The 24,931-nt window shown below is 43.9% G+C and overlaps 1 protein-coding gene and 1 pseudogene across 1 annotated transcript; one reads left to right on the forward strand and one right to left on the reverse strand.

The window, feature by feature from the left end:
• Window positions 1-709: 709 nt before the first annotated feature.
• Window positions 710-23,843, reverse strand: LOC128318530 (long-chain specific acyl-CoA dehydrogenase, mitochondrial-like; annotated as a pseudogene).
• Window positions 18,675-19,871, forward strand: LOC117596667 (B-type lectin plumieribetin-like). The gene is made up of 3 exons (XM_034302308.2): window positions 18,675-18,843; window positions 19,246-19,339; window positions 19,540-19,871. Exons 2-3 carry the CDS (start codon window positions 19,250-19,252, stop codon window positions 19,789-19,791), a joined length of 342 nt encoding a protein of 113 aa, XP_034158199.1. The 5' UTR covers window positions 18,675-18,843; window positions 19,246-19,249; the 3' UTR covers window positions 19,792-19,871.
• Window positions 23,844-24,931: the final 1,088 nt, after the last annotated feature.

Raw genomic sequence — 24,931 nt, forward strand, 5'->3', positions numbered from 1 at the left:
TGTCCTTCCTCCCTGCTGCTGTGAGACTGTACAACCAGCACTGCTCCCAGCAGACCCCACCACTTAACTGGACAATAAATCTCTGGTACTAAATTGGACAATAAATCGTTGGTAACCCCCCATCTCAAGGGAACAGTGCAATAATGCAGTTTGGTCACTTTAATACTGTTGTGTGTTTGTGTTTTTGTGCATTCTTGGTGTGTCTTTTGTATATTTTTATACTTATATATTTTTTATATCTTCATATCTGCTGCTGTAACAATGCAAATTTCCCCATTGGGGACGAATAAAGGATTACCTTACCTTACCTTACCTTACCTTACCTCACCTTACCTCGCCTCACCTCACCTTACCTTATAGGAAGCTCAATCATCCTGAACAGCTACGCACTCCAACGATGGAGACTCACAATTTTCCTGTACATACTCACATAAAGTCTTTGACTCTGAATAAAGCCCTTAGAAACCAGGTTCTTAAAGTTTAAGTTCTAAACTCCATTAGAGTTGAAAAAGTGAATAGTCAGTATTATATTTTTAAGGGCACGTGTAAAACGTGTCACTGCATCAGCATTTTATCTGCTTTTGTGCTGAATGAGAGTGAAATGGAGCTGGAGCATCGACTGAGTCGCAACATTTTGCGTTTCTAATGCTTTAAATTTTACTTGTGTTTTAAAACATTCAACACAAATAACAACACAACACAAAATGGATAAAGGTGCAATTATTTATAAGGTAAAATATGCACAGGGTTTTTGATTGATTTATAATCAAATGTAATTTACATTTACATTACATTACATTACAAGGATTTTTGAGCCCTTTTAGGACATGGTCCTGTTACTCAGCGCACCAGTTCACACACAGATCATTTGTATTTATGATTATTACATTAAATTTCTATAAAATTTATATAATGTTGTCATTTAAAATATGTCTAACCATGTGACTAAACCTTCATGTGATGCAAGTTTTTTTCATATCTATTTATTACATGGTGTATTATAAAGTGAATTTATTCAAACCAAACAGGAAAAGAAATGATCAAAATTGTGTCACTTGATCTCCAAGAAAATGTATTATTTGCTATTTGATCAGCTTTTCTTAGCTACATGTACATCATGGCACTGATCAGTCACCAAACCAAAGACAAAAACCCCACAAACCAGCTTCTCTCCGTGTCTCGCTCGGATCCATCTGATCCCTCAGCTCAGCGCTCGTCTATCTGTGTCCGATGATGGCACGAGCGATCAGCTCCTTCATGATCTCATTGGTTCCGCCGTAGATGGGCTGCACACGAGCGTCCACGAAGGCTCTGAGGAAGAGAACGTGTGACAGACGCATATCAGAAACCAGCACAAAAATCCTGAAAATCGTCCTGAACATTTAGATTAAACGACTATATAGAGTGACAATGTCTAGATTGGAATATATAGAGCTCTTATTTCTAGATTAGATTTGTGTATGGGATAAAATGACCAAGGTCAAAAGTCAGATCATGAATTCAGCCCAGAATGAAGTTTATCTAATGGCATCCCCCTGCTGTTCATACAGTGACATAGAAAAGGAAGCAGTGAGGCTGCAGAAATAATAAACTACGACAATTCTATTGGACAAAAATGAAATTTCTTTCACCCGTACAGGCTGGAGTTATGGGTGTGATGTTCTACTACAACCAGGAAATCTGGAATATTTATTTATATAGCTCTATATGAAATGATGGTTGGAATTAAATGTTGGATCTCTCCTCTGATTGGCCGTTGTGTCTCACTCACTTGGCGATTGGATATTCCCACATGTAGCCCCACCCACCATGCAGCTGCAGACACTGAGTGGCCACTTTATTCTGTAACTCTGATGCCCTGAGAGAGAGAGAGAGAGAGAGAGAGAGAGAGAAAGAGAGAGAGCATGTTAAATTTAAAGAGAATGCCATTTTTACAAGAGCAAAGATTTTAATTAGAAGAATGGCATGCCCTTGCAAATCAACCCTGATTCTTATAGCATCATGAAAATCACTCATATGGATATAAATATACAGAGTGAATAAACTGGAGAGAGAGAGAGAGAGAGAGAGAGAGAGAGAGAGAGAGACTGACCAGTATTTCGCCATGGAGGCAGTGCTGGAGTCCAGCTTCCTCTCACTATGCAGCTGGAGACAGTTATCAATGAAAGCTCGACCCACACAGATCTCCGTCTTCAGCTCAGCTAATCTATGCTGAACTGTCTGTACAGTGCAAGAGAAAGATTATATACACACACACATGGAACCAGGAAAAATGGCAAGCGTAAGGGTTAGAGAAACTTTGACAACGGCCAAATTGTGATGGCTAGATGACTGGGTCGGAGCATCTTTAAAACAGCAGGTCTTGTGGGGTGTTCCTGGTATGCAGTGGTTAGTACCTACCAAAGGTGGTCCAAGTAAGAACAACCGGTGAACCATCAACAGGGTCATGGATGCCCGAGGCTCACTGATGCGCGTGGGGAATGAAGGCTAGTCCGTCTGGTCTGATCCCAGAGAAGAGCTACTGTAGCACAAAATTGCTGAAAAGTTAAAGCTGGCTCTGATAGAAAGGAGTCAGAACACACAGTGCAGCGCAGCTTGCGTAGCTGCAGAGCGGTCAGAGTGTCCATGCTGACCCTTTGTCCACTGTCAAAAGTGCCTACAATGGACAGGTGAGCATCAGAACTTTACCACGGAGCAAAGGAAGAAGGTGGCCTGGTCCAATAAATCACATTTTCTTTTACATCATGTGGAAGGCCGGGTGTGTGTGTGTGTGTGTGTGTGTGTCACTTACCTGGGGAAGAGATGGCACCAGTATGCACTATGGGAAGAACGCAAGCTGGCGGAGGCAGTGCGATGCTCTGGGCAATGTTCTGCTGGGAACATCTTTGGGTCCTGGCATTCATGTGGATGCTATTTTGACACATACCACCTACCTAAACATTGTTGCAGATCAGGTACACCCCTTCATGGCAACAGTATTCCCTAATGGAAGTGACCTCTTTCAGTAGGATAATACGCCCTGCCACACTGTAAAAATTGTTCAGGAATGGTTCGAGGAACATGACAAAGAGTTCAAGGTGTTGACTTGGCCTCCAAATTCCCCAGATCTCAATCCAGTTGAACATCTGTGGGGTGTGCTGGCCATCAAGTCCAATCCATGGAGGCCCCACTGTGCAACTTACAGGAATTAAAGGATCTGCTGTTAACGTCTTTGTGCCAGATACCACAGCACACCTTCAGGGATCTAGTGGATTTTCCACAAAAATATGGCACTTACCATTTAGGAATTACAGCCATTTTAAGCAAAGTACTTCCATTTTCAGGGGCTCAAAGGCATTTGGACAATTGACTGACAAGAAGTTAACTGACCAGGTGCGGTCCATTCCCTCGTTACTTCAAGACAAATAAAGCAGATAAAAGGTCTGGAGTTGATATCAGGTATTGAGTTGGCATTTGGCAGCTGTTCGAATGGAGCTACCAATATGAAGTCCAACGAGATCTCAATGCAAGTGCAGGATGCCATCATTAGGCTGAAAAAACAACATAAATCTATAAGAGAGATAGTAAAAACCTTAGGTGTGGCCAAATCAACAGTTGGGTACATTCTTAAAAACAAAGAAAGCACTGGTGAGCTCAACAACATTGAAAAGCCTGGAAGACCATGAAAGACAACTAAAGTGGATGATCACAGAATCCTTTCCTTGGTGAAGAAAAATCCCTTCACAACATCAACAGAAGTCAAGAATACTCTGGAGAAGGTAGGCGTATCATTGTCAAAATCTACAATCAAAAGACACCTTAATGAATGTAAATACAGAGGGTTTACACAAGGTGCAAACCACTGGTAACATTCAAGAACAGGAAAGCCAGATTAGACTTTGCCAGAAAACATCTAAAACACCTCCCATGTTCTGGAATAAGACTCGTTGGACTGATGAAACCAAGATTAACTTGTACCAGAATGATGGGAAGAGAAAAGTAAACAGTGGTTTAAGAAAAAAAACAGAAAGAAAAGAACAGCTCATGATCCAAAGTATACCACATCATGTGTCAATTGTGGTGGAGGCAGTGTTATGGCATGGGTGTATATGGCTGCCAATGGAATGGGCTCACTGGTGTTTATTGATGATGTAACTGCTGACAGATGTAACAAGATGAATTCTGAGGTGTATAGGGCTATACTCTCTGCTCACATTCAGCCAAATGCTGCAAAACCGCTTCACAGTGCAGGTGGATAATGATCCTAAACATACTGCGAAAGCAACTCAAGACTTTTTGAAGGCAAAGAAATGGAATATTCTTCAATGGCCAAGTCAGTCGCCTGATCTCAACCCAATAGAGCTGCTTTTCACTTACTGAAGACAAGAGTGAAGGCAGAAAGACCCACAAACAAGCAGCAACTGAAGGTGGCTGCAGTGAAGGCCTGGCAAAGCATCTCCAGGGAAACTCAGAATTTGAGTTTTGAGAACATGGGCTCCAGACTTCAGGCAGTCATTGACTGCAAAGGATTTTCATCCAAGTATTAAAATTATGGTTATATTTACAATTATGTCACTTTGTCCAAATACCTTTGAGCCCCTGAAAATGGAAGTACTTTGCTTAAAATGGCTGTGATTCCTAAATGGTAAATGCCATATTTTTGTGGAACCTCTTAAAATAAAGCTGGAAGTCTACACTTCGATCACATCTTGATTGTTTTATTTCAAATCCATTGTGGTGGTGTATAAAGGCAAAATCACTAAAACTCTGTCATTGTCCAAATACTTCCGGACCTGACTGTATTTCTGTAAAGCTGCTTTGTGACAATGCCCATTGTTAAAAGCGCTATAAACAAACAAAACTGAATTGAATTGAATGTTTAAATGCCAAGAAACAACTACTAACAGCTCTTAATCTCATTAAAATACCTGGAGGGTTAGGGTTAGCATTGAGTAGCAAAAAAATCCTTAAAAAATCCTTTTATTTAAAATGAAAGGGGTTGAAAGACACAAGGAAACTTTAAAGCCTAAAATGTGTTTTTATTTATTAAATTCCCACCTGCAGGTCAGCGATGGTTTTTCCAAAGGCCTTCCTCTGAGTCACGTAATTCCGAGTCTCCTCAAACATAAACTCACAGCTGGCCAGAGCCATTGCTGCTATTATCAACCGCTCCTGACAGAGAGAGAAAGAGAGAGAGAGAGAGAGAGAGAGAGAGAGAATGGAGGGGAAAGCGTGTGTGAGTCTAAATGTGCTGCTCTTTATATACCGTAAATTGTTTTACATTATTGCATTAAATAATGCAACAGCATAACAATAAACCTCCTTTGGGAAAAAAAAGACATAGAGACAAAATGAAAGAAGGAAACCTCGTTGCTCGTACCTGAGGCAGTTCATTCATGAGATAGTAAAAACCTTTGTTAGTTTCTCCGAGTACAGCGTCAGCTGGGAGGCGTACATCCTCAAAGAACAACTCTGCTGTGTCCTGCACACATACACACACACACACACACACACACAAAATAAAAATCGAACCTCAGCTGGAGCTCCACATAAAGATTAAATGCTGAAAATGTGATAATCAAAAAAACCAGTATGATGTGACTGGTGTGTGTGTGTGTGTGTATATACCTGTGCTTTGAGGCCAATCTTATCAAGTTTACGTCCCTTGGCGAAGCCCTTGGTGCCGCTTTCCACCAGAAACAGACTGAGACCGTGAGCTGCTGATTTCGCTTCACGATTTGTTACAGCAACAACAATGACCAGATCACTCATCCACCCGTTAGTGATAAACACCTGAGAGACAGAGAGAGAGACAGAGACAGAGACAGACAGGGAGAGAGACAGAGAGAGGCAGAGACACACAGACAGAGAGAGGCAGAGACACAGAGAGAGAGAAGGAGACACAGAGACAGACAGAGAGACAGAGACAGAGAGAGAGACAGTAAATTACATTTGATTATAAATGAATCCAAACTTTAAACTTTAATCAAATGTTAATGTAACAGAAAAATATTTCAGCATGTGTGTAAACCTTATTTCCATTAAGGATCCAGTCAGTGCCATCACGCCGAGCATACGTCTTCACTCCCTGCAGATCACTGTACACACACACACATATAGAGTTACACCAGCACTCCAACAGATTTGTACTTGAATTGTAATGAGATATCTAATATGAACATGTATATAGGAGCGTGATGTCATTTGGTGGGCGGAGCCTCACCTGCCCGCCCCCGGCTCACTCATGGCGATGGCGCCGATGCATTTCCCAGCAGCCATCTGGGGCAGGAAGTGCTCAAGCAGAGAGCAGGTCTCCGCCGACCCCGCCATGTTCAGCAGGAGTGTAAATACCCAGCAGCCCCTGCAGGCCCGCCTTCTCCCAGACCTCCCTACTGACCTCGCCTGCCTTCTCCCACCTGTAAACATCAAACCCTTGTATATGATTTTATTTATTTATTTATTTTTTACTCACACCGTTAGATTCAGACTTCAGAGGCGGTGTGAACCACTTCGGCTAAACACACCCTGGGTTTCTTTTCACTTTTTAATGTAGCGCTTTGATTGTTGTTTTTACACAAATTTGGTAAAATTCATCTCATCTAACTTCCCAAAGGCTTTCTCAGATCAAAAACATAAAGATGAACAGCTTCATTCAGGCCTGTGTTACATTGTTACACTCTTATGTTCTTACATAGTTACACTGTTACAATGTTACACTTCTAAACTGTTACCCTTTTCACAGGAGAACAGAATATCGATGATCTGCTACAGTAATATTAGAAAAAGATGAACAAAAAAAAGTTCAAAGACTTTTTGCAGACTTGCATTACATACTTACAGTTACTTTGTTACATATTTCCAGAGATACATTTTTACATAGTGTTTATCAACAACATTTATGTAACAGCATAATAGTGTAACTATGTAATGGCATAACAATGTAGCAGTGTAAATACTGTATGTTACAATGTAACAGTGTAACAATCTATCTATGTAGCAGTGTAATGATGTAACAGTTTAACTGTGTAACAGTGTAATGCAGATCTGCAAAAAGCATTTGATCTTTACGCTTTTTAACTTATAGCAGGAGAATAATTTATATTTTGCAAAACTGGAAACTGTTTTCAATTAATACTCAGCAAAAAAGTCATTTTTTTGCATAATTTAAGTGTACAAATTTTTAAGAGAAATAACACTGCAGTAACGAGTGATCGCTAGTTACCAAACAGGATATTACCATATTTATTTCACATTTACATTCAAAGTGTGGTGGGATGTGACTGAATTTACTCTGTTCCTCCTTGAAGATCCAGATTTAGATCCAGTGTGTGATAGTAATGTGTGATTTAGGACGGAGCCACTGCACTCATTCCGTGTGATAAGGAACCACTTCTTCCTTAAAGAACCGCCGGACGTTCTGTCTGAACAGGTCATGTTCCTCAGAGAAAATCCGCCGTGTCCCGATGTCCATCATCGTCTTGGCCATCGAGGTCTCGGGGCGAAAGGGGGCAGGCGTGTCACACTGTAGGTGCTGCGAGTACTGCATTCTGGGAAAGATCAGGTTATTTATAAACATAAAGAGCATGACATTACACAGCTTACTGCCAATCAACAATATCATTATCATTCCATTCAGAAGAACACAGCATTTTTCAAGTCAAGTCAAGTCGAGCTTTATTGTCATTCTGCTACATGTGTGGACATATAGTGGAACAAAATTGCACTGTGTTACACCAGCACTATTTCAGCACCAATTTTGATAAAGTCTGTCCAATTCAGAAGGCATCATAACAAAAGATCTCATTTCTAGTTCATTATTTTGGACCAATTTGAAGGAGCACCACACCATCTCAGAGGAGGCGATCTCATAACCATTTTAAAGGTTATCATGATATAAAAAGTTAATATAATGCAAAAATGTAACATTGAAACATAACTACACATAAATGTCTAAAAGTATAAGACACAATAGGGACATACAGCTGAGGCTAAAAGTTCATATACACCTGGGCTAACGTTATTCAATCTCAGTGTTTCACAACTTCACACATTTCATGTTACATATCATTTCTTTGGGCAACTCAATTAGGACACTTACTTTGTTCACATCAGAGGTCATTTTAAAACAATCAATTAGAGACAAGTTTACTTACACCAAGCTAACTGTCTCTTTAAACAGTGTGAAACATTCCTGAAATTGATGTAGTGAATTTAGAAGCTTCTGACTGGCCAATTGTCATAATGAAGAGGAAACTGGCTGTGCACTGTGGCTGTAAAGGCCGGTAAGATGCCAAAAGGCTGGGGCCATCCCAGGAAGATGGCCCCAGACAGTGTTCCTCACCCGTGTGGCCTCTTCATTCCTGTCGTCATTGTTTGGGGAGATGGCAAAGAAACCAGTCTGCAGGACTTCACTGACTCAGGGGTGGCTGGCAATTTCATGGATGAGTCAAGAGACTAGACCCACTCCCCCATCCCATACCGGTCTTCGCGCTTGACAAGCGACCATTAGGCTCAGGACCCATAACCACACAAAAGTCACCTGTCACACTACAGTTAGGCCACCACACAGAACGCCTGACCTTCTATGTTACTCGAGTACCTGAGCTGCTCCTAGTGTTCGGGTTCCCTTGGCTTCAAGCACATAACCCCTGCATTGACTGGTCTACTAGGTCCATTTCTGTTTGGGGCTCTAGGTGTTCCCAGAGCTGCCTCAAACGAACACGCGCCTTACCTCCAACTATTTCGCAAACAGTAGATATATCTCGCGTGCCCCAAGATTATTGAGACCTCCAGGAGGTCTTTTTTAAACAAAAGGCCCAGACACTGCCGCCCCATAGGTCCTTTGATTGTGCGATCAACGAAATTTTTTTCAAAACTGGATCTACGTAGCGCCTACAATCTGATCCGCAACAGGGTAGGGGATGAGTGGAAGACTGTGTTTATCACGCCGTCTGGGCACTATGAGTATTTGGTGATGCCCTTTGGCCTGATGAACGCCCCCGCGGTCTTCCAGCGGTTCATTAATGAGGTCCTCCGGGAGACCCTGAACCATTACACCTTCATCTATGTAGACAACATTTTGATTTTTAGCAGCTTGCTGGAGGAACATGTGGTTCATGTGTGCTGGGTCCTTCAGCTCCTCCTCTGGAACCATCTATATGTCAAACTAAAGAAGTCCCAGTTTCATGTAACCACAATCTCCTTCTTGGGCTTTGTTGTGTCCCAAGGGAGTCTTAGTATGGACCCAGACAAGGTAAAGGCCGTCACACAGTGGCCACAACCCACCTCAGTCCGGCTGGTACAATGCTTCGCAACTTTAGCACCCTGGCAGCCCCCCTTAGTGCACTGACCAAGAAGACCCAGGCTGGGTTTAAGTGGACTAGAGAGGCACAGCAAGCCTTTGAAACCCTGAAGGATAAATTGACAACGGCCCCTGTGCTGCATATGCCTGATCCTGAGGCTCAGTTCATAGTGGAAGTCGATACCTCAGATATAGGAGTGGGCGCCGTCCTTTCCCAGCTTTCAGGGCCAGACCAGAAATTACATCCGTGCGCATACTTCTCCCACCGTCTAACCCTGTCAGAGAGGAATGACGTTGGGAACCGTGAACTCCTGGCTGTAAAATTGGCATTGCAGGAGTGGAGGCACTGGCTGGAGGGTGCCAAGCACCAGTTCCTTATTTGGACAGACCACAAGAATCTGGCCTACATTCAGGAGGCCAAGTGCCTGAACCCCCAGCAGGCCAGGTGGTCCTTGTTCTTTACACGTTTTAACTTCGTCTTGTCTTATAGGCCAGGGTCCAAAAATCTTGAATCAGATGCACTCTCTAGGCAACAGGATATATCCTCACGGGAACCCAGCCACGAGACTATAATTTCCCCTCCCCGAATACTGGCTCCCTTCTGCTGGGGCCTGGAGGAAGCCACCCGCAAGGCTCTCAATCAGGAGCCAGACCCGGGTGGAGACACTCCAGGAAAACTCTAGGTATTGTTGAACATACGGCCTCAGGCCCTGTCTTGGGGTCAAAGATCTCCATTTGCAGGGAACCCTGGGGTCACCAGAACCCTGGAGTTTTTGAGCCGACACTTCTGGTGGCCCAATATGGAGAGGGACGTCCGGGCCTATGTGGCTGCCTGTCAGGTCTGTGCTCGGAACAAAGAGCGACATACTAGCCCATCTGGTTAGCATCATCCCCTTCCAATACCCTCTTGCCCATGGTCCCACCTTTCACTGGACTTTGTTACAGGTCTGCCAACATCCCAGGGGATGTCATTTATACTGGTCATCGTGGATCGGTCCTTGAAGGCCTGTAAATTCATTCCCTTGCTCAGACTCCCTTCGGCCAATGAGACGGCTAAGCTCCTACTGCAACATGTGGTTCAGGTCCATGGCTTTCCGACGGACTTGGTCTCTGACTGGGGACCACAGTTTACCAGCCGATTCTGGAAAGCCTTCTGCCATCTCTTGGGGGCTACAGTTAGTTTATCCTCAGGTTTCCATCTGGAGTACAATGGCCAAACCAAGAGAGTCAACCAAGATTTGGAGCGCTCCCTCAGGTGCCTGGCTTCCTCCAATCCTTCATCTTGGGCAGAGCACCTGATGTGGGTGGAGTATGCCCACAACACCCTCTGGCACGCGTCACTAGGTATGTCACCGTTTGAGTGCCAATTTGGCTATCCCCCACCCTTGTTTGCAGAGCACAAGCAAGGGGTTCCCGCAGTGGAACACATGGTGCGCCGATGCCGCAGAATCTGGCAGAAAGCCAAATTATCTCTGCAAGCTGCTGCCCAGAGAAGCACCAATGCCACCAATCGGAAAAGGCTTCCGGGCCCAACCTTTCATCCAGGTCAGCGGGTGTTGCTGGCGACCAGGGACCTTCCATTGCAGCTAGAGTTCAAGAAATTGGCCCCGTGGTATATTGGGCCTTTTAAGATCCTTAGGAGAGTCAATCCAGTGGCATACTGCCTAGCACTCCCCACACTATGAGAATCTACCCTACCTTCCATGTGTTAGGGTTTTGCTGGGAATCGAACGCGGGTCGCCGGCATAGTAATCCAGCAAACCCCCACTAGGCCACCAGGGGAATGACTCAAGTGCAGAGGAGTGAGGCAAGAGTAGAGTAAAGGAAACAGTTTATTAATTAAGATCCAAAATCCAAGGCAAAAAATAACAAAAGTATAATCCAAATGCTCAGAAGATCCAACAAAGGCAAATTCAAAGTCCAAAAAGTTCACAAGAAAGCAAAGTACCAAAACAACACAAAGACATAGGTAAGGAACACGAAACAGAGGTTACTAGTCTTAAACATCACAGCACAAAGACTCCATGACTAGAGACCAAACTGAGGGAGTATAAATACACAAACAAATCAAGGGGGCAGACTGAAAACAGGTGTAAGTAATGAGGACTAGGCGGGGCACAAGGCACATGGAAAAACAAAAGCACATGGCTGTCAAAACAAAACACAAAACACAGAAGCAATAGCGGCCTCTAGAGGCCAAGATAGTCCAAGTCCTAACAGGACCCCCCCCTCAAGGAGCGTCTCCTGATGTTCCCAGGGCGCTCAGGATGGGCCAAATGGAAGTCCCGACAAAGATCTTTGTCTAAAATGTCCCGGGCGGGGACCCAACAGCGCTCCTCAGGGCCATAGCCCTCCCAGTCCACCAGATATTGAAGCCCGCCACGGACCTGGCGGGAGTCCAGCAGGCCGCGCACAGTGAACACGGTCTGACCCTGGAGGATGCGGGGAGGCGGGGGATTCCTAGGAGCAGGGGCATAAGAGGACGTCAGTAAGGGCCGCAACAGGGATACATGGAATGTGGGGTTGATTCGTAGCGACCGGGGCAACTGGAGGGTCCTCCTAACCTTGTTCCAGGTCTTGCGACACCGTCTCATGTACTGGCTGACCGAGGGCACCCCAGCGTCCTCCTCCTGTTCCGGAAACAGAGGTAGCTGGAACCCGAACTGGCACTGGAATGGCGACAACCTGGTGGCCGATGACTGCAGAGTGTTGTGGGCGTACTCTGCCCATGGCAGCCAGGTGCTCCATGATGTCGGGTTATCCATCGCCAGGCCTCCCAGGGTGGTTTCCAGGTCCTGGTTGAGACTCTCAGTCTGGCCATTGGACTGGGGGTGGAACCCAGAGGAGAGGCTGGCAGTGGCCCCGATGAGTTTGCAGAACCCCCGCCACACTCGGGAGGAGAACTGGGGCCCCCGGTCTGAGACGATGTCCTGTGGGAGACCAAAGACTCGGAAGACATGAGTAAATATTAGTTTGGCTGTTTCAAGAGCAGAAGGGAGTTTGCACAGCGGTATGAAGCGGCAGGCCTTAGAGAATCTGTCGACTATGACCAAAATGACAGTGTTACCTTGTGAGTTAGGAAGGCCCGTGATGAAGTCAACTGCCACATGGGACCAGGGACGCCGGGGAATGGGCAGAGGATGCAGGAGGCCCTGGGGATGCCGTCGTGGGTTCTTGCTTCTGGTGCACACATCACAAGACAGGACAAATGACCTCACGTCCTTCTCCATGCTTGGCCACCAGAAGCGTCTCTTCAAGAAGTCCAGTGTCCTCCGAGCTCCCGGGTGGGCGGTGAGAGGGGACGAGTGAACCCACTGGAGAACCTTGGCCCGGGCTTGATGAGGGACGTACAAGAGGCCGGGTGGCCCCGTCCCAGGGCCGGGGTCCTGGCGTTGAGCTTGTCGGACGGCCTCCTCAACACCCCAGCGAACAGGGGCCACAATCCGGGACACAGGGATAATAGGCCCAACTTCACTCTCCCTGTTGGTGGACGAGAATAGCCTGGAAAGCACGTCCGGTTTGCTGTTCTTAGAGCCAGGGCGGTACGATAGGGTGAAGTTGAATCGACTAAAAAAACAAGGCCCACCTAGCCTGTCGGGGATTCAGTCTCTTGGCTTGCTGGAGGTACTACAGGTTCTTGTGGTCCGTCCAAACCAGGAATGGATGTTGTGCTCCCTCCAGCCAGTGCCTCCACTCCTCAAGGGCCAGTTTAACCGTGAGCAGTTCCCGATCCCCCACATCATACCGGGACTCCGCAGGGCTCAGGTGGTGGGAGAAGTATGCGCAGGGGTGCAACCTGCCATCCGAGCGTTGAGAGAGGACTGCGCCGACACCACTGTCCGAGGCGTCCACCTTGACGACGAATGGTTGCAATGTGTCCGGGAGAACCAGAATGGGTGCCGTGCAGAAGCGATGCTTGAGGTCCCTGAACGCCTTTTCCGCCTGAGGAGACCAGACATAAGATCCACTAGTCTTTTTGGTGAGGTCCGATATGGGCGCTGCTACAGAACTGAAGTTCCTGACAAACTTGCGGTAGAAGTTAGCAAATCCTAAGAACCGCTGAACTTCTTTAACGGACTTGGGAGTGGGCCAGTCCCGAACGGCCAGGGTCTTGGCTGGATCCATCTGGAGTTGTCCCGTTTGTACAATAAAACCCAGAAAGGAGACCTCAGGGACATGAAACTCACATTTCTGGGCCTTGGCTAACAGATTGTTCTGTAGCAGCCTCTGGAGAACCTGGCGGACGTGATGGCGGTGCTGCTGCAAGGTCTTGAAAAAAATCAGAATGTCGTCGAGGTAAACAAAGACATATTGGTTGATCATGTCCCTCAAGACGTCGTTGATAAGGGCCTGAAAAACTGCTGGCGCATTGGTGAGTCCGAAGGGCATGACTTGGTACTCATAGTGCCCTGACGGGGTGTTAAAGGCAGTCTTCCACTCATCTCCCTGTCGGATGCGGATGAGGTGGTATGCATTGCGTAAGTCCAACTTGGTGAAGACAGTAGCGCCTTGGAGCAGATCGAACGCTGTGGACGGTTGCGCACAGTGATCTTGTTCAGGCCCCTGTAATCAATACACGGCCGGAGCCCCCCATCCTTCTTGCCGACAAAGAAGAAGCCGGCCCCAGCGGGTGAGGTGGAGGGTCGAATGAACCCAGAGGCCAGGGCGTCCTTGATGTACTCCTCCATGGCCTTGCGTTCTGGCTGAGAGAGGGAAAACAGTCTGCCACGAGGAGGGGTAGCCCCAGGGAGCAAGTAGATGGCACAGTCGTAGGCACGGTGCGGAGGAAGAACGGCGGCCCTGCTCTTGCTGAAGACTTCTTTCAGATCCCAGTACTCTGGGGGAACTTGGGATAACTCGGTGAGATCAGGAGGCTCGGCAGGGGACACAGGAGAGCTAGAGAGCAGACAAGAGGCATAGCAAGCAGGACCCCATTCCACAACCTGGCTTGTTACCCAGTCTATGCGAGGGTTTTGGCGGGTAAGCCAAGGAAGGCCTAGAATAACTGGGAACTCCGGTGAATGAATCAGGTGCAGGGATATTTCTTCTTTTCTTCTTGAGACTGGAGAAAGACTGGAGAAGTTACTTGGGTGACTTTTCTGTCACCTAAAGCTTGGCCATCCAGAGCAGACACAGACAGCGGGACTTCAAGAGGTACCGTAGGGACATTGATTCTTCGGGCGAAGAGGACATCCATAAAGTTTCCAGCCGCCCCGGAGTCTAACAAGGCCTGGCAAGAGTGGACGGACTCACCCCAGGAGATGGAGACAGTGATGTAGACTCCTTGGCCAGGAAGTTCGGGAGAGAGGGTAGTCCCTGTCGCAACCCTCCCTCGGCTGGACGGGGCGGTCCTTTTCCCAAGAGCTCGGGACATGATGCTCGGAAATGGCCAGGCTTGCCACAGTAGATGCAGCACTTGTCCCTCCTTCTGCGCTCCCTTTCAGCTGCGGAGAGACGAGTACGGCCAACTTGCATGGGCTCTGGACAGTCACTGGAGGAGGTGGACGGCCTCCAGGTTGAGGCAGTGAAGCAAGGGGAACTCAGAACTTGGTGACGCTCTCTAATCCTGTTATCAAGATGAATGGCATGCGAGATCAGAGTTTCGAGGTCGCTTGGGCATCCTATAGAGGCCAGACCGTCTTTGATGGGGTCAGACAGACCATGGTGGAAGGCTGAAACCTGGGCAGTCTCATTCCATCCGCTGACTGCTGCGGGCGTCCGGAACGAGATGGCATAGTCTGCAACGCTTCCCCCTTGTTCCGCTGAACACTCGGGTCCCTGTCTCTGCCAGATAGCTGTTGCCCAAGCTCGTGCCTTATCAGCTAACAAAGTTATCACAAATGCAATCTTGTGGCAATCCGTAGTGTAGGTGGTAGGCTGGAGCTCAAAGGTGAGTTGGCACTGGGTAAGGAACTCCCGGCACTCACCGTGCTTGCCGTCATACCTCTGTGGTGCAGGAAGACAGGGTTCGCGAGGTGAAGGAGGCAGCGTGGCATGAAGCACTGGAGCAGGAGCAGATGGTGGAGGCAGAGGAGTCAGCTGTGCCAGGGCTTTCCCAATTTGTTGAAGCAGTTCCTCGTGGCGAGCAAGGGCCTCACGTGGCTTGCAAGTGTTCGTCCATGAGTGTCCACGGTAGTTCTGAAAAGTGTTAAAGCGGCCATAATTCCCTGAAGGTCAGCCAGGTAGACAGTTGAAGAAGCCTCTGCTGAGACGGTCATCACGGAGTCTTTCTGTTAGGGTTTTGCTGGGAATCGAACCCAGGTCACCGGCATAGTAATCCAGCAAACCCCCACTAGGCCACCAGGGGAATGACTCAAGTACAGAGGAGTGAGGCGAGAGTAGAGTAAAGGAAACAGTTTATTAATTAAGATCCAAAATCCAAGGCAAAAAATAACAAAAGTATAATCCAAATGCTCAGAAGATCCAACAACGGCAAATTCAAAGTCCAAAAAGTTCACAAGAAAGCAAAGTACCAAAACAACACAAAGACACAGGTAAGGAACACGGGAACAGAGGTTACTAGTCTTAAACATCACAGCACAAAGACTCCGTGACTAGAGGCCAAACTGAGGAGGTATAAATACACAAACAAATCAAGGGGGCAGACTGAAAACAGGTGTAAGTAATGAGGACTAGGCGGGGCACAAGGCACATGGAAAAACAAAAGCACATGGCTGTCAAAACAAAACACAAAACGCAGAAGCAATAGTGGCCTCTAGAAGCCAAGATAGTCCAAGTCCTAACACCATGTCTCATGACTAAAGCCATTCCTGTGCAGCTCTCTGGTGACTTCCACCCTTCCATCCCAACCTCCTCCTCGTATTATTGATGGAGCCCCAGCCTTTACTGTGAGGCGTATCCTGGACTGACGTCGCCATCGGGGGGGCACCCAGTGCTTGGTGGACTGGGAGGCTTATGGTCCAGAGGAAGGCTCTTGGGTCCCAGCTCCACACATCCTGGACCCAGAGCTCATCAGAGACGTCAGGAGCTGTTCCTTGGGGGGGAGGGGGGGGGGGGCAATGTAACGCGGCAGGTGCCTTCTCAGGCAGATCCGCGGCCACCTGCACGGGCTTTTATAACACGCCAATCTCAGGTAGGTAATCAGCGTAAATGTGCAGCACCTGGCAGTAAAGGGATATATACATATATATATATAGACATATATATATATAGACATATATATATATATAGATATATATGTATATATCCCTTTACTGCATAGTGTTGTCATATGGCAACTATTAATTTATCTCCAATTTTTTTGATAGACAATAATACAAAACTACTTTTTTCTATGTAACTGGAAAAAGGGGGCTTTAAATTTGACATAACAAAAAAAAACACCATGTCACATGACTAGGAAGTGCTGTTTGTACTTCCTTTTTTGCAATCACATGACATGGTGAAGGTCAGAGGGCTCTCAAAATTTGCTGAATATTTCAATATTTAGGCAAAACTACTTAAAGCAAAAAAATTTAAACATTATCTGAGATAAGTTAACATTTGTTTTTTATCATTTAAACAAGTTTATATATTTTGAGTATTCTGTTAAATGGTGAAATGTAATTGTTGCCATATGGCAACAACATGCGATAACAGAACTGTTTGCTGTTGCTCGACCACGCCTGTACAACTGTGTCTTCCTTTTATTAAAAGCTGCAAATGGATCCCCACTCCGGTGACTCATCATTACACTTGCTGATATAACATGGTATTTAATGCATTGTTTCTGCATTATTTATTTATAATAGCATTCCGCCATAAATATTTATGATGAGAATCCTTATTATAAATTTCACCAGGTGGAATAGTGAGGGAGGATGGACCAGGATCGTTCCAAAAAGTGAAAGACCTGAAGTGGCACACCAACAGAAGCATTACACAAATTCCGAAATGGAAAGGCACCCTCCCTGAAGCGGTTGGGCTATCAGAACCAGTGGAATACTTCCACCGCTTTCTTCGTAGAGGTGTAATCGATGAAATTGTCAGGCAAACTAACTGTATTCTCTGCAGTGTGATGTCACCAAACCACTGAATGTAACATATGAAGAAATAGATTGGGATATGTTTCTACATGTCTGTCCACAGCCTGCACACAGAACTGGATATACTGGAATCTGAAAACAAGAGTAGAGAATGATGCAAGCATCATGGCAGTGAATCAAGAAGGGCAAAAAAGCTTCCTCCACTTTGCCAACAACAGTGACCAAGTGCCAGGTGGAGATAAGTTGTTCAAAATAAGGCCACTCCTCAATTCCCTGACAGCTAGCTTCAACAGTATCCAAATGGATGAAATGTTGTGCGTGGATGAGCAGATGATCCCCTTCAAGGGCAAGAACCGGCTGAAGCAGTATGTCCCAATGAAGCCAAAATGCTGGAGGTATAAGGTGTTCATTTTGGCAGACCAGAATGGCATTGTGTATAACTTTGATGTCTACACAGGGCCAATTCAACCACCTAATGGATACCCTGACATTGGTGCAAGTGGTAACATTGTGTTGAAGCTGGCCTCTATTGTACCCTGCAACATGTCATACAAGACAACTGTTTCTGCAGCATGGATCTTCAAGTACTCCTTGAAAAAAAGAAGATCCACAGCATAGGGGCAGTCAGACAAACCCGTCTTGCAGGATGTACATTCATAGACGACCAAACCATGAAGAAGAAAGGATGAGGCACACATCAGGAGAAGATTACCACTCATGATGGTGTGAACCTGAGGGCTGTCAAATGGTTCGACAACCACCCTGTCACACTCTTGAGCACCATTGTTGGAGCAAACCCTGTCACACATGTGCAGAGATGGGACAAAAAAAGAAAAGAATTCATACAAGTCCCATGCCCCAACATGGTACCTCTTTACAGCAAGAGCATGGGAGGAGTGGATCTTCTTGATTCACTAATGGCTCTCTACCGCACCAAGATCCGCTCCAAGAAGTGAGACACCACTGACCACTGGCCCTTACAAGGAATTGAGAAGGGAAGATGTAAGGTGCTTGGATGCAAAGGCATTGTGAGGACCAAGTGCTCAAAGTGTTCCATCTTCTTCTGTATCAAAGAAGTGAGAGTGAGAGGAACTGCTTCTTGGACTTTCACAAGGGGTGAAATGGGATTAAATTAGGAAATAGCATGGAGGGCTAGAATGAAAGATATGATTTAGATTGAAATGTAGGATATGTATATATATATATATATATATATATATATATATATATATATATATATATTGCCATAATAATTCTGGTGTATTGATAATCTTATCACTTTATCAAAAATTGGTATTCCATAGTTTTTCTATGACTCATGATTGCCAGAGCTGGCCATTGTGTTCCTCACAACAAATGCTTTGTTCCTTCTTTATCTTAGAATCTTTTTTGTTATATAAAACTATAAGAAATAATATTTCTGGTTGGTCAGAATGACAGCCAATGACAGTAAAGGACCGTCAGCCAATGACAGTAAAGGACCGCCCTAAACTGGCTCGTTCATAAAAACCCCATCTCGCATCAAAAATCTCCATAGCAGCTTACTGATTCATCTACGGTGTCACTGTCATTGTGCAGGTGAGTAAAGCTGATTAAACCTAACAATCAGGAAGGAAATACATATAAGGGAAATATTTTTAACGATTATACTCAAATGTGCACCTGGTTTATTTATTTAAACAAGAAAACCATAACAGATGTGTAGATATATTAGCAGTCCATCGAGTACAAATCAAGAATAGAGCAATACTGTACTATAGCTCTGTTGAATTCTGGACTGTGATTAGTCAGAAGGTGTTGATTAATTTTCTATAACAGCAGCTCTGACAGTAGTGCAGCTGTAAATCACAGGTTTATATTAATGCGGGTCAGCTTCAGATCAGCTTGGGCAATAATTCTTGTCTAGTGTCCTTATCAATTTTCTGCATTAAACATTTGCTATGAGCCTTACTGTTTGACAAATCTGTCTTTCCTTTTCAGAACCATGAGCAGGAACTTCTTGTCCATGAACGAAGAGCTCCGTAAGGGAGACTTCCTGTTATCCAACAACCGAGAGTACAAGGCAATCTTTCAGGTAGAATTAAAACAGAAAAAAGAGAAACTCCAGGTTCAAAAAGAAGAGCTGCATTTCTTTATGTTTATACCCTCTACATAGATAGCACTGGCCATTCCTAATTCCTTTTTTACTATTTGAAAAATTACTTCCAATACTTTTCACAGAAATATAAACCCAACCACTGTTTTCCAAAACTGAACACTCACGTCTCATTTCAGGAGGATGGGAACTTTGTCGTCTATGGCTGGAGACCTCTGTGGGCATCTAACACGTGTGGCAAAACCGACGCCCATCGGCTGATCATGCAAGGAGACTGCAACCTCGTCATGTACACGCCGGGCAGACCCGTGTGGGCCACCAATACTGACCGGAAGGACGCCAGAATGTGCCGTCTGGCTCTGGGCAACGACGGCATTCTAATGGTCGAGAATGATGCGGCTGTGGTGTGGAAATCTACTAAGTCTAATTAAAAGCAATGAAGCAATCTTGTCTCAAAACTCTCTGCAGCTGTCAGGAAAGTTATAAAATAAATCAGTAAAGAGAAGCAGCAGGATGTCTCTGTGTCTCTGTACTACTGTTATTATAATCAGTTCAAGCAAAACAGGCAGGCAGTACAAGACTGCCAACAGAAATGAATACTCTGAATAACAGACTGAATACTTTTCCCTGCACCTAAAACCCAGATAAGACCCCAGACTTACCCTCTAGTTATCCTCCTTTATCATGCAGCAAGACAAACACAGAAATTATAAGCAAGACTCCAGGGCTACCAGAATGGAAACTTACTCCATCACTAATCCAACCCAATCGAACAGGCTTTATCAAAGCAAACAGTCAACTACTAACTCTCACAGAATACTTAACCTTCTCATGCATAAATTATTTAAAAAAATAAACATATGCATGTCATATATTAACTTTTTCTAAACATCTCCTATATTAAAAAGTCAATGGATTGTCCATGTCTAGAAATTCTGTGAGAAAGAAAATGATAAAACTTTATTCCAGAAATAAAAAAAAAAATTTCAATGTCTTTAGAAACAAAAATTGTTAACATTCAGGCACTAAAATATTCAAAGTTGATGACCAAAATTATAGAACATTATAGCAATATTCTAAGCCTTCATTTGAGTCTGGCACAGCAATTTTTTTTTACTTAATTTGTCTAGAGTTTGTAAAAATGTAGGAGAGACATGCTGCATTGAGAACCGCAAACAGTACTGAGAGCAACAAAAATAAGGATACTGTTCTATGTTAAATTACAGTAAGGGGCCAAAGTGAATTGGAGGTGATTTGCACCTTCTATTTTCTTAAAAACAGCCTAAATCAATGATGCATAATTGTGCACTCTGTGTATATAAGGATTAACCAGATACAACTTACACCACACCAAAAATCAGAAAGAGCACCAGTCACACTCTGTGGAGAGAAAACCTTCGACAGAGTCAACTGGAAATTCTTATTTACTCCATTAAATAAATTCAGCTTTGGAGAATCATTCAATTTTTTTTAAGTTCAGATTTTATCCACTTTACTTATAGCCACCGTTATTACAAACAAACTATTATCACAAAGCTTCTGCACGCAGGTACCAGATAAGGTCCCGATCTCCAGGTCCCTATTTGCCATTTTTAATCAAACCAGTAGCTTCTACAACAAAATGTGAACACCTGTGGTGACCAGACATCAACCATGCAACATAAAATCAGACCATTTGCAGATGATATATTACTCTTCTTACAAAATCCCACATCTGCAATACAAGAGATTATCCACACACCACTGAAAACACTCCAGAAACACCATTTACATTTACAAAGCGCATCAAATCCACTACCTTCGCACATCTTATTCAATTCAATTCAATTCATTTTTATTTGTATAGCGCTTTTTTACGAAGGTCATTGTCTCAAAGCAGCTTTACACAAACAAAAGTAAAGTGAAGTGTGTGTGTGTGCCGTCTCTGATGAGCAAGCAGGGCAACGGTGGCAAGGAAAAACTCCCTGAGATGGTGATAGGAAGAAACCTTGAGAGGAACCAGGCTCAACAGAGAACCCATCCTCATATGGGTTTACACTGTAGTGTGCGTGTGTGTGTGAGTACAATGTGTGTTGGTGTAGTCCATGGAAAACAGCTGAAGCGTTTTTGTGGCAGTGTGAAGCATTGCCGGTGGACAGGTCCAGAGTGAAGGGGGGGGAGGTCTGGATCACCGGCAGCTCAGGAGTGTAGCTCGGCAGAAGGAGAAGGAAAGTGGTTAGGTACACTCACAGTCACCGTGTGGAGATAAAACTCAACATCCACGAGTCCCCCAGATCTACTCCTTTGATAAAAACACTAGTCGCTAAATGCTAGGTTAAATAAATAAGTCTTCAACCTCGACTTAAACACTGAGACCGTGTCTGCTTCACGTACATTAACTGGGAGGCTATTCCATAATTTTGGGGCTTGGTAAGAGAAGGCTCTGCCCCCTGCCGTGGTTTTGGCAATGCGTGGTACTGATAGACAGCCTGCATCCTTAGAGCGAAGTAGGCGCGGCGGAACGTAAGGTATTAACATATCGCTTAAATACTGCGGAGCGAGACCATTTAATGCTTTATAGGTTAGGAGTAATATTTTAAAATCGATGCGGAATCTTACTGGGAGCCAGTGTAATGTAGATAAGACTGGCGTGATATGCTCATACTTCCTAGTCCTAGTCAGGACCCTCGCTGCTGCGTTCTGAACTATCTGAAGCTTATTTATGCATCTAGACGAACATCCAGATAGTAAAGCATTACAGTAATTTAATCTGGACATGATAAATGCATGGACTAGTTTTTCAGCATCACTTAGCGAAAGTATATTTCTAATCTTAGCGATATTTCTGAGGTGGAAAAATGCTAACCTGCTTACATTATCTACATGCGCCTCAAATGAGAGATTAGAGTCTATAATCACACCGAGATCTTTTAGTGTTAGACTACTTGAAACAGAGAGACCGTCTAAAGTAACAGTGTGATCTTTAAACTTACTTCTAGCGGCTTGTGGTCCCAGTACCAGAACCTCTGTTTTTTCTGGGTTTAGCAGGAGAAAGTTGCTTAACATCCAGTCTCTTATGTCTATCGCACATGCCTCAACTTTCTTTAACTGGCTATTCTCATCTGGCCTAGCTGAGACGTATAACTGTGTGTCATCAGCATAACAATGGAAGCTAATATTATGTTTACGGATTATGTTACCTAAAGGGAGCATGTATAACGTGAAAAGCAGTGGGCCTAAGACCGAACCCTGCGGAACGCCATATTCTACTCGATAACGTGCTGAGTGCTCACCGTTTACATCTACAAACTGATAACGATCAGTTAAATAAGATCTAAACCAGTCGATGGCTGAGCCCTTAATTCCTACGACCTTTTCCAGTCTGTGAAGAAGGATATTATGGTCGATAGTGTCGAACGCTGCGCTAAGGTCGAGTAAAATTAATAGACTAATGCAACCCCGATCAGAGGCTAATAGCAAGTCATTGACTACTTTGACTAATGCTGTCTCTGTGCTGTGGTGGGGCCTGAAACCTGACTGATAAAGTTCATAGATATTATTACTTTGTAGATATGAAATTAGCTGCTGCGCTACTACTTTCTCTAGTATTTTAGATAGAAAGGGAAGGTTTGAAATCGGCCTAAATCAACTCTAATCCAGTACTGAATACTATAAACAACAGTCACCAACGATAGATAAAACCTTCCCCTCTCTCGCATTAGCAGAATATCGTCTATAAAAATAACATTATTACCAAAAAGAAATGTATTTCAAACTTTCAAAGAATTCAGATCAAGTTTTAACAGTTTACTGGGATTCAGGAAGCCATTTTATTTGGGATCGAGTCTTTATTTTTATAGAGTAACATGTACATAAACAATATAAACATGTATAAACAGTTTAACAAATACATTTGCTAGGGGGAATAAACATTATTATACAAAGACATGAAAAAGTCTGAATAGTTTCCTGTTTTTTTGAGGGTATTACTGATTCAGCATAATGCATTCTGAAAAAAAATGCATGGTTTCTCTCCTGAGAACTTGCATTTATGGATATTAAATTCAGCCATTAAAAGGATCTGAAAAAAAAAAAAAATTAGGGATCCAGTCAGTATGACGGAATCAAGTAGTGTGACGTCACGAAGCGGTGCTCACGTGACCTTGACCCTTCGGTTGTTATTGAACACAGTGAACTTTTCCCTAGTAGCCTCTGTATAGTTATAATTCCAGTGCAAAGTGTGCATGGGTTAGAATTAAACACAGGAAGTGTGTTTGTGTGTGTGTGTTTGTGTGTTTGTTGGATTTGGTGAAGGACAGTGTGGAATAAAGTGCAGTAAAGTGATTTACCTGCAGCACAGAGGCACTGGAGCTGATTTAATCCTGCACAGGAAACTGCTCACACATCTGGACAACATCATGGACTACTTTATAGCGTCTGTGTGCTGTGTGTGTAACAAATGTAGCTGTAGTTATGCACTGAAGAGTGTGAAGCTTGCCACACATGGAGAGAGAGAGAGAGAGAGAGAGAGAGAGAGAGAGAGAGAGAGAGAGAGTGTGTGTGTGTGTGTCTAAATAAGAGCTCCGCTTCCCCCAATCATATTTAATGAGTTTACACATAAATGGTGTATGCAAATGTCTTATGGTTATATGCAAATATGAAAAAAAATCAATTAAATTATTTACGATTTAAATGACTTCCGGTTTCAGGCTTAATTCATCTGACAAACTTAAAGGCTAAAAAAAGATCACTATTTTATTTATTTATTTATTTACTTACTTACTTACTTACTTATTTAACTGTTAAATTATAAAAAAAAAAACACCATAATCCATGTTGGTGTTTTGAAACAGAGCCTCAGGAAGTGTTTGTGTGTGTGTGTGTGTGTGTGTGCCACATTGCTGTATAACCATATGTGGCAGGGTTTATGTGGTTGTGTTAATACTGATGAGCAACAACCTGTTATTGTAACGAATCTTTTGCACACTACAGCTCTGTATATCTGTTTTATGTTTTTTAAAATATTCTATTGATGCATATTCATATTCTACATTTCATTCCTGTAAAGGCTGCTAAACTTTTTTACATAATAGTTTACTAGTTTTTATTCTATTTTATTCTATTATATGCAGTTCGTATTATGTATCGTTGTTGCACTGTGGGACGAGGCACTAAGGAAAAACACATTACATCACTACATTACATCAAATGTATGTAACATGTATATGACAATTAAAGAACCTTGAACCTAATGGAAAATGTTTATATATATATATATATATATTTATATATATATGTAATAATAATAATAATAATAATAATAATGAGTAGGTTTAATGAGAAAGTGTGCACTTCTTAGGGCACTTTATTAAAGCTTTGGGATTATATTCCGAGGTGTGTTATGTACACGGCGAGGATTTAATACTGAAATTGCACTCACAACTCAGATATAACTACAGACTTAAAGGCTATTTTCAGAAGTTAAATTAAAATATTCTTTACGAGTTCTTTAGTGGTTTGTTGTAAAATCAAGGGTTCTTAGCCTCCTAAAAAGGTTCTACTTCTACTTTCTGATGGGAAAACACACTGTAG

Source organism: Pangasianodon hypophthalmus, chromosome 6, assembly GCF_027358585.1.
Source record: "Pangasianodon hypophthalmus isolate fPanHyp1 chromosome 6, fPanHyp1.pri, whole genome shotgun sequence".
NCBI classification, from domain to species: Eukaryota; Metazoa; Chordata; class Actinopteri; order Siluriformes; family Pangasiidae; genus Pangasianodon; species Pangasianodon hypophthalmus.

Excerpts from the sequence above, each read along its gene's own strand:
- LOC117596667 (XM_034302308.2), top strand. The coding sequence starts at position 19,250 with ATGAGCAGGAACTTCTTGTCCATGAACGAAGAGCTCCGTAAGGGAGAC. Across the intron at positions 19,340-19,539 it reads AGTACAAGGCAATCTTTCAG|GAGGATGGGAACTTTGTCGT; the intron begins GTAGAATTAAAA and ends GTCTCATTTCAG.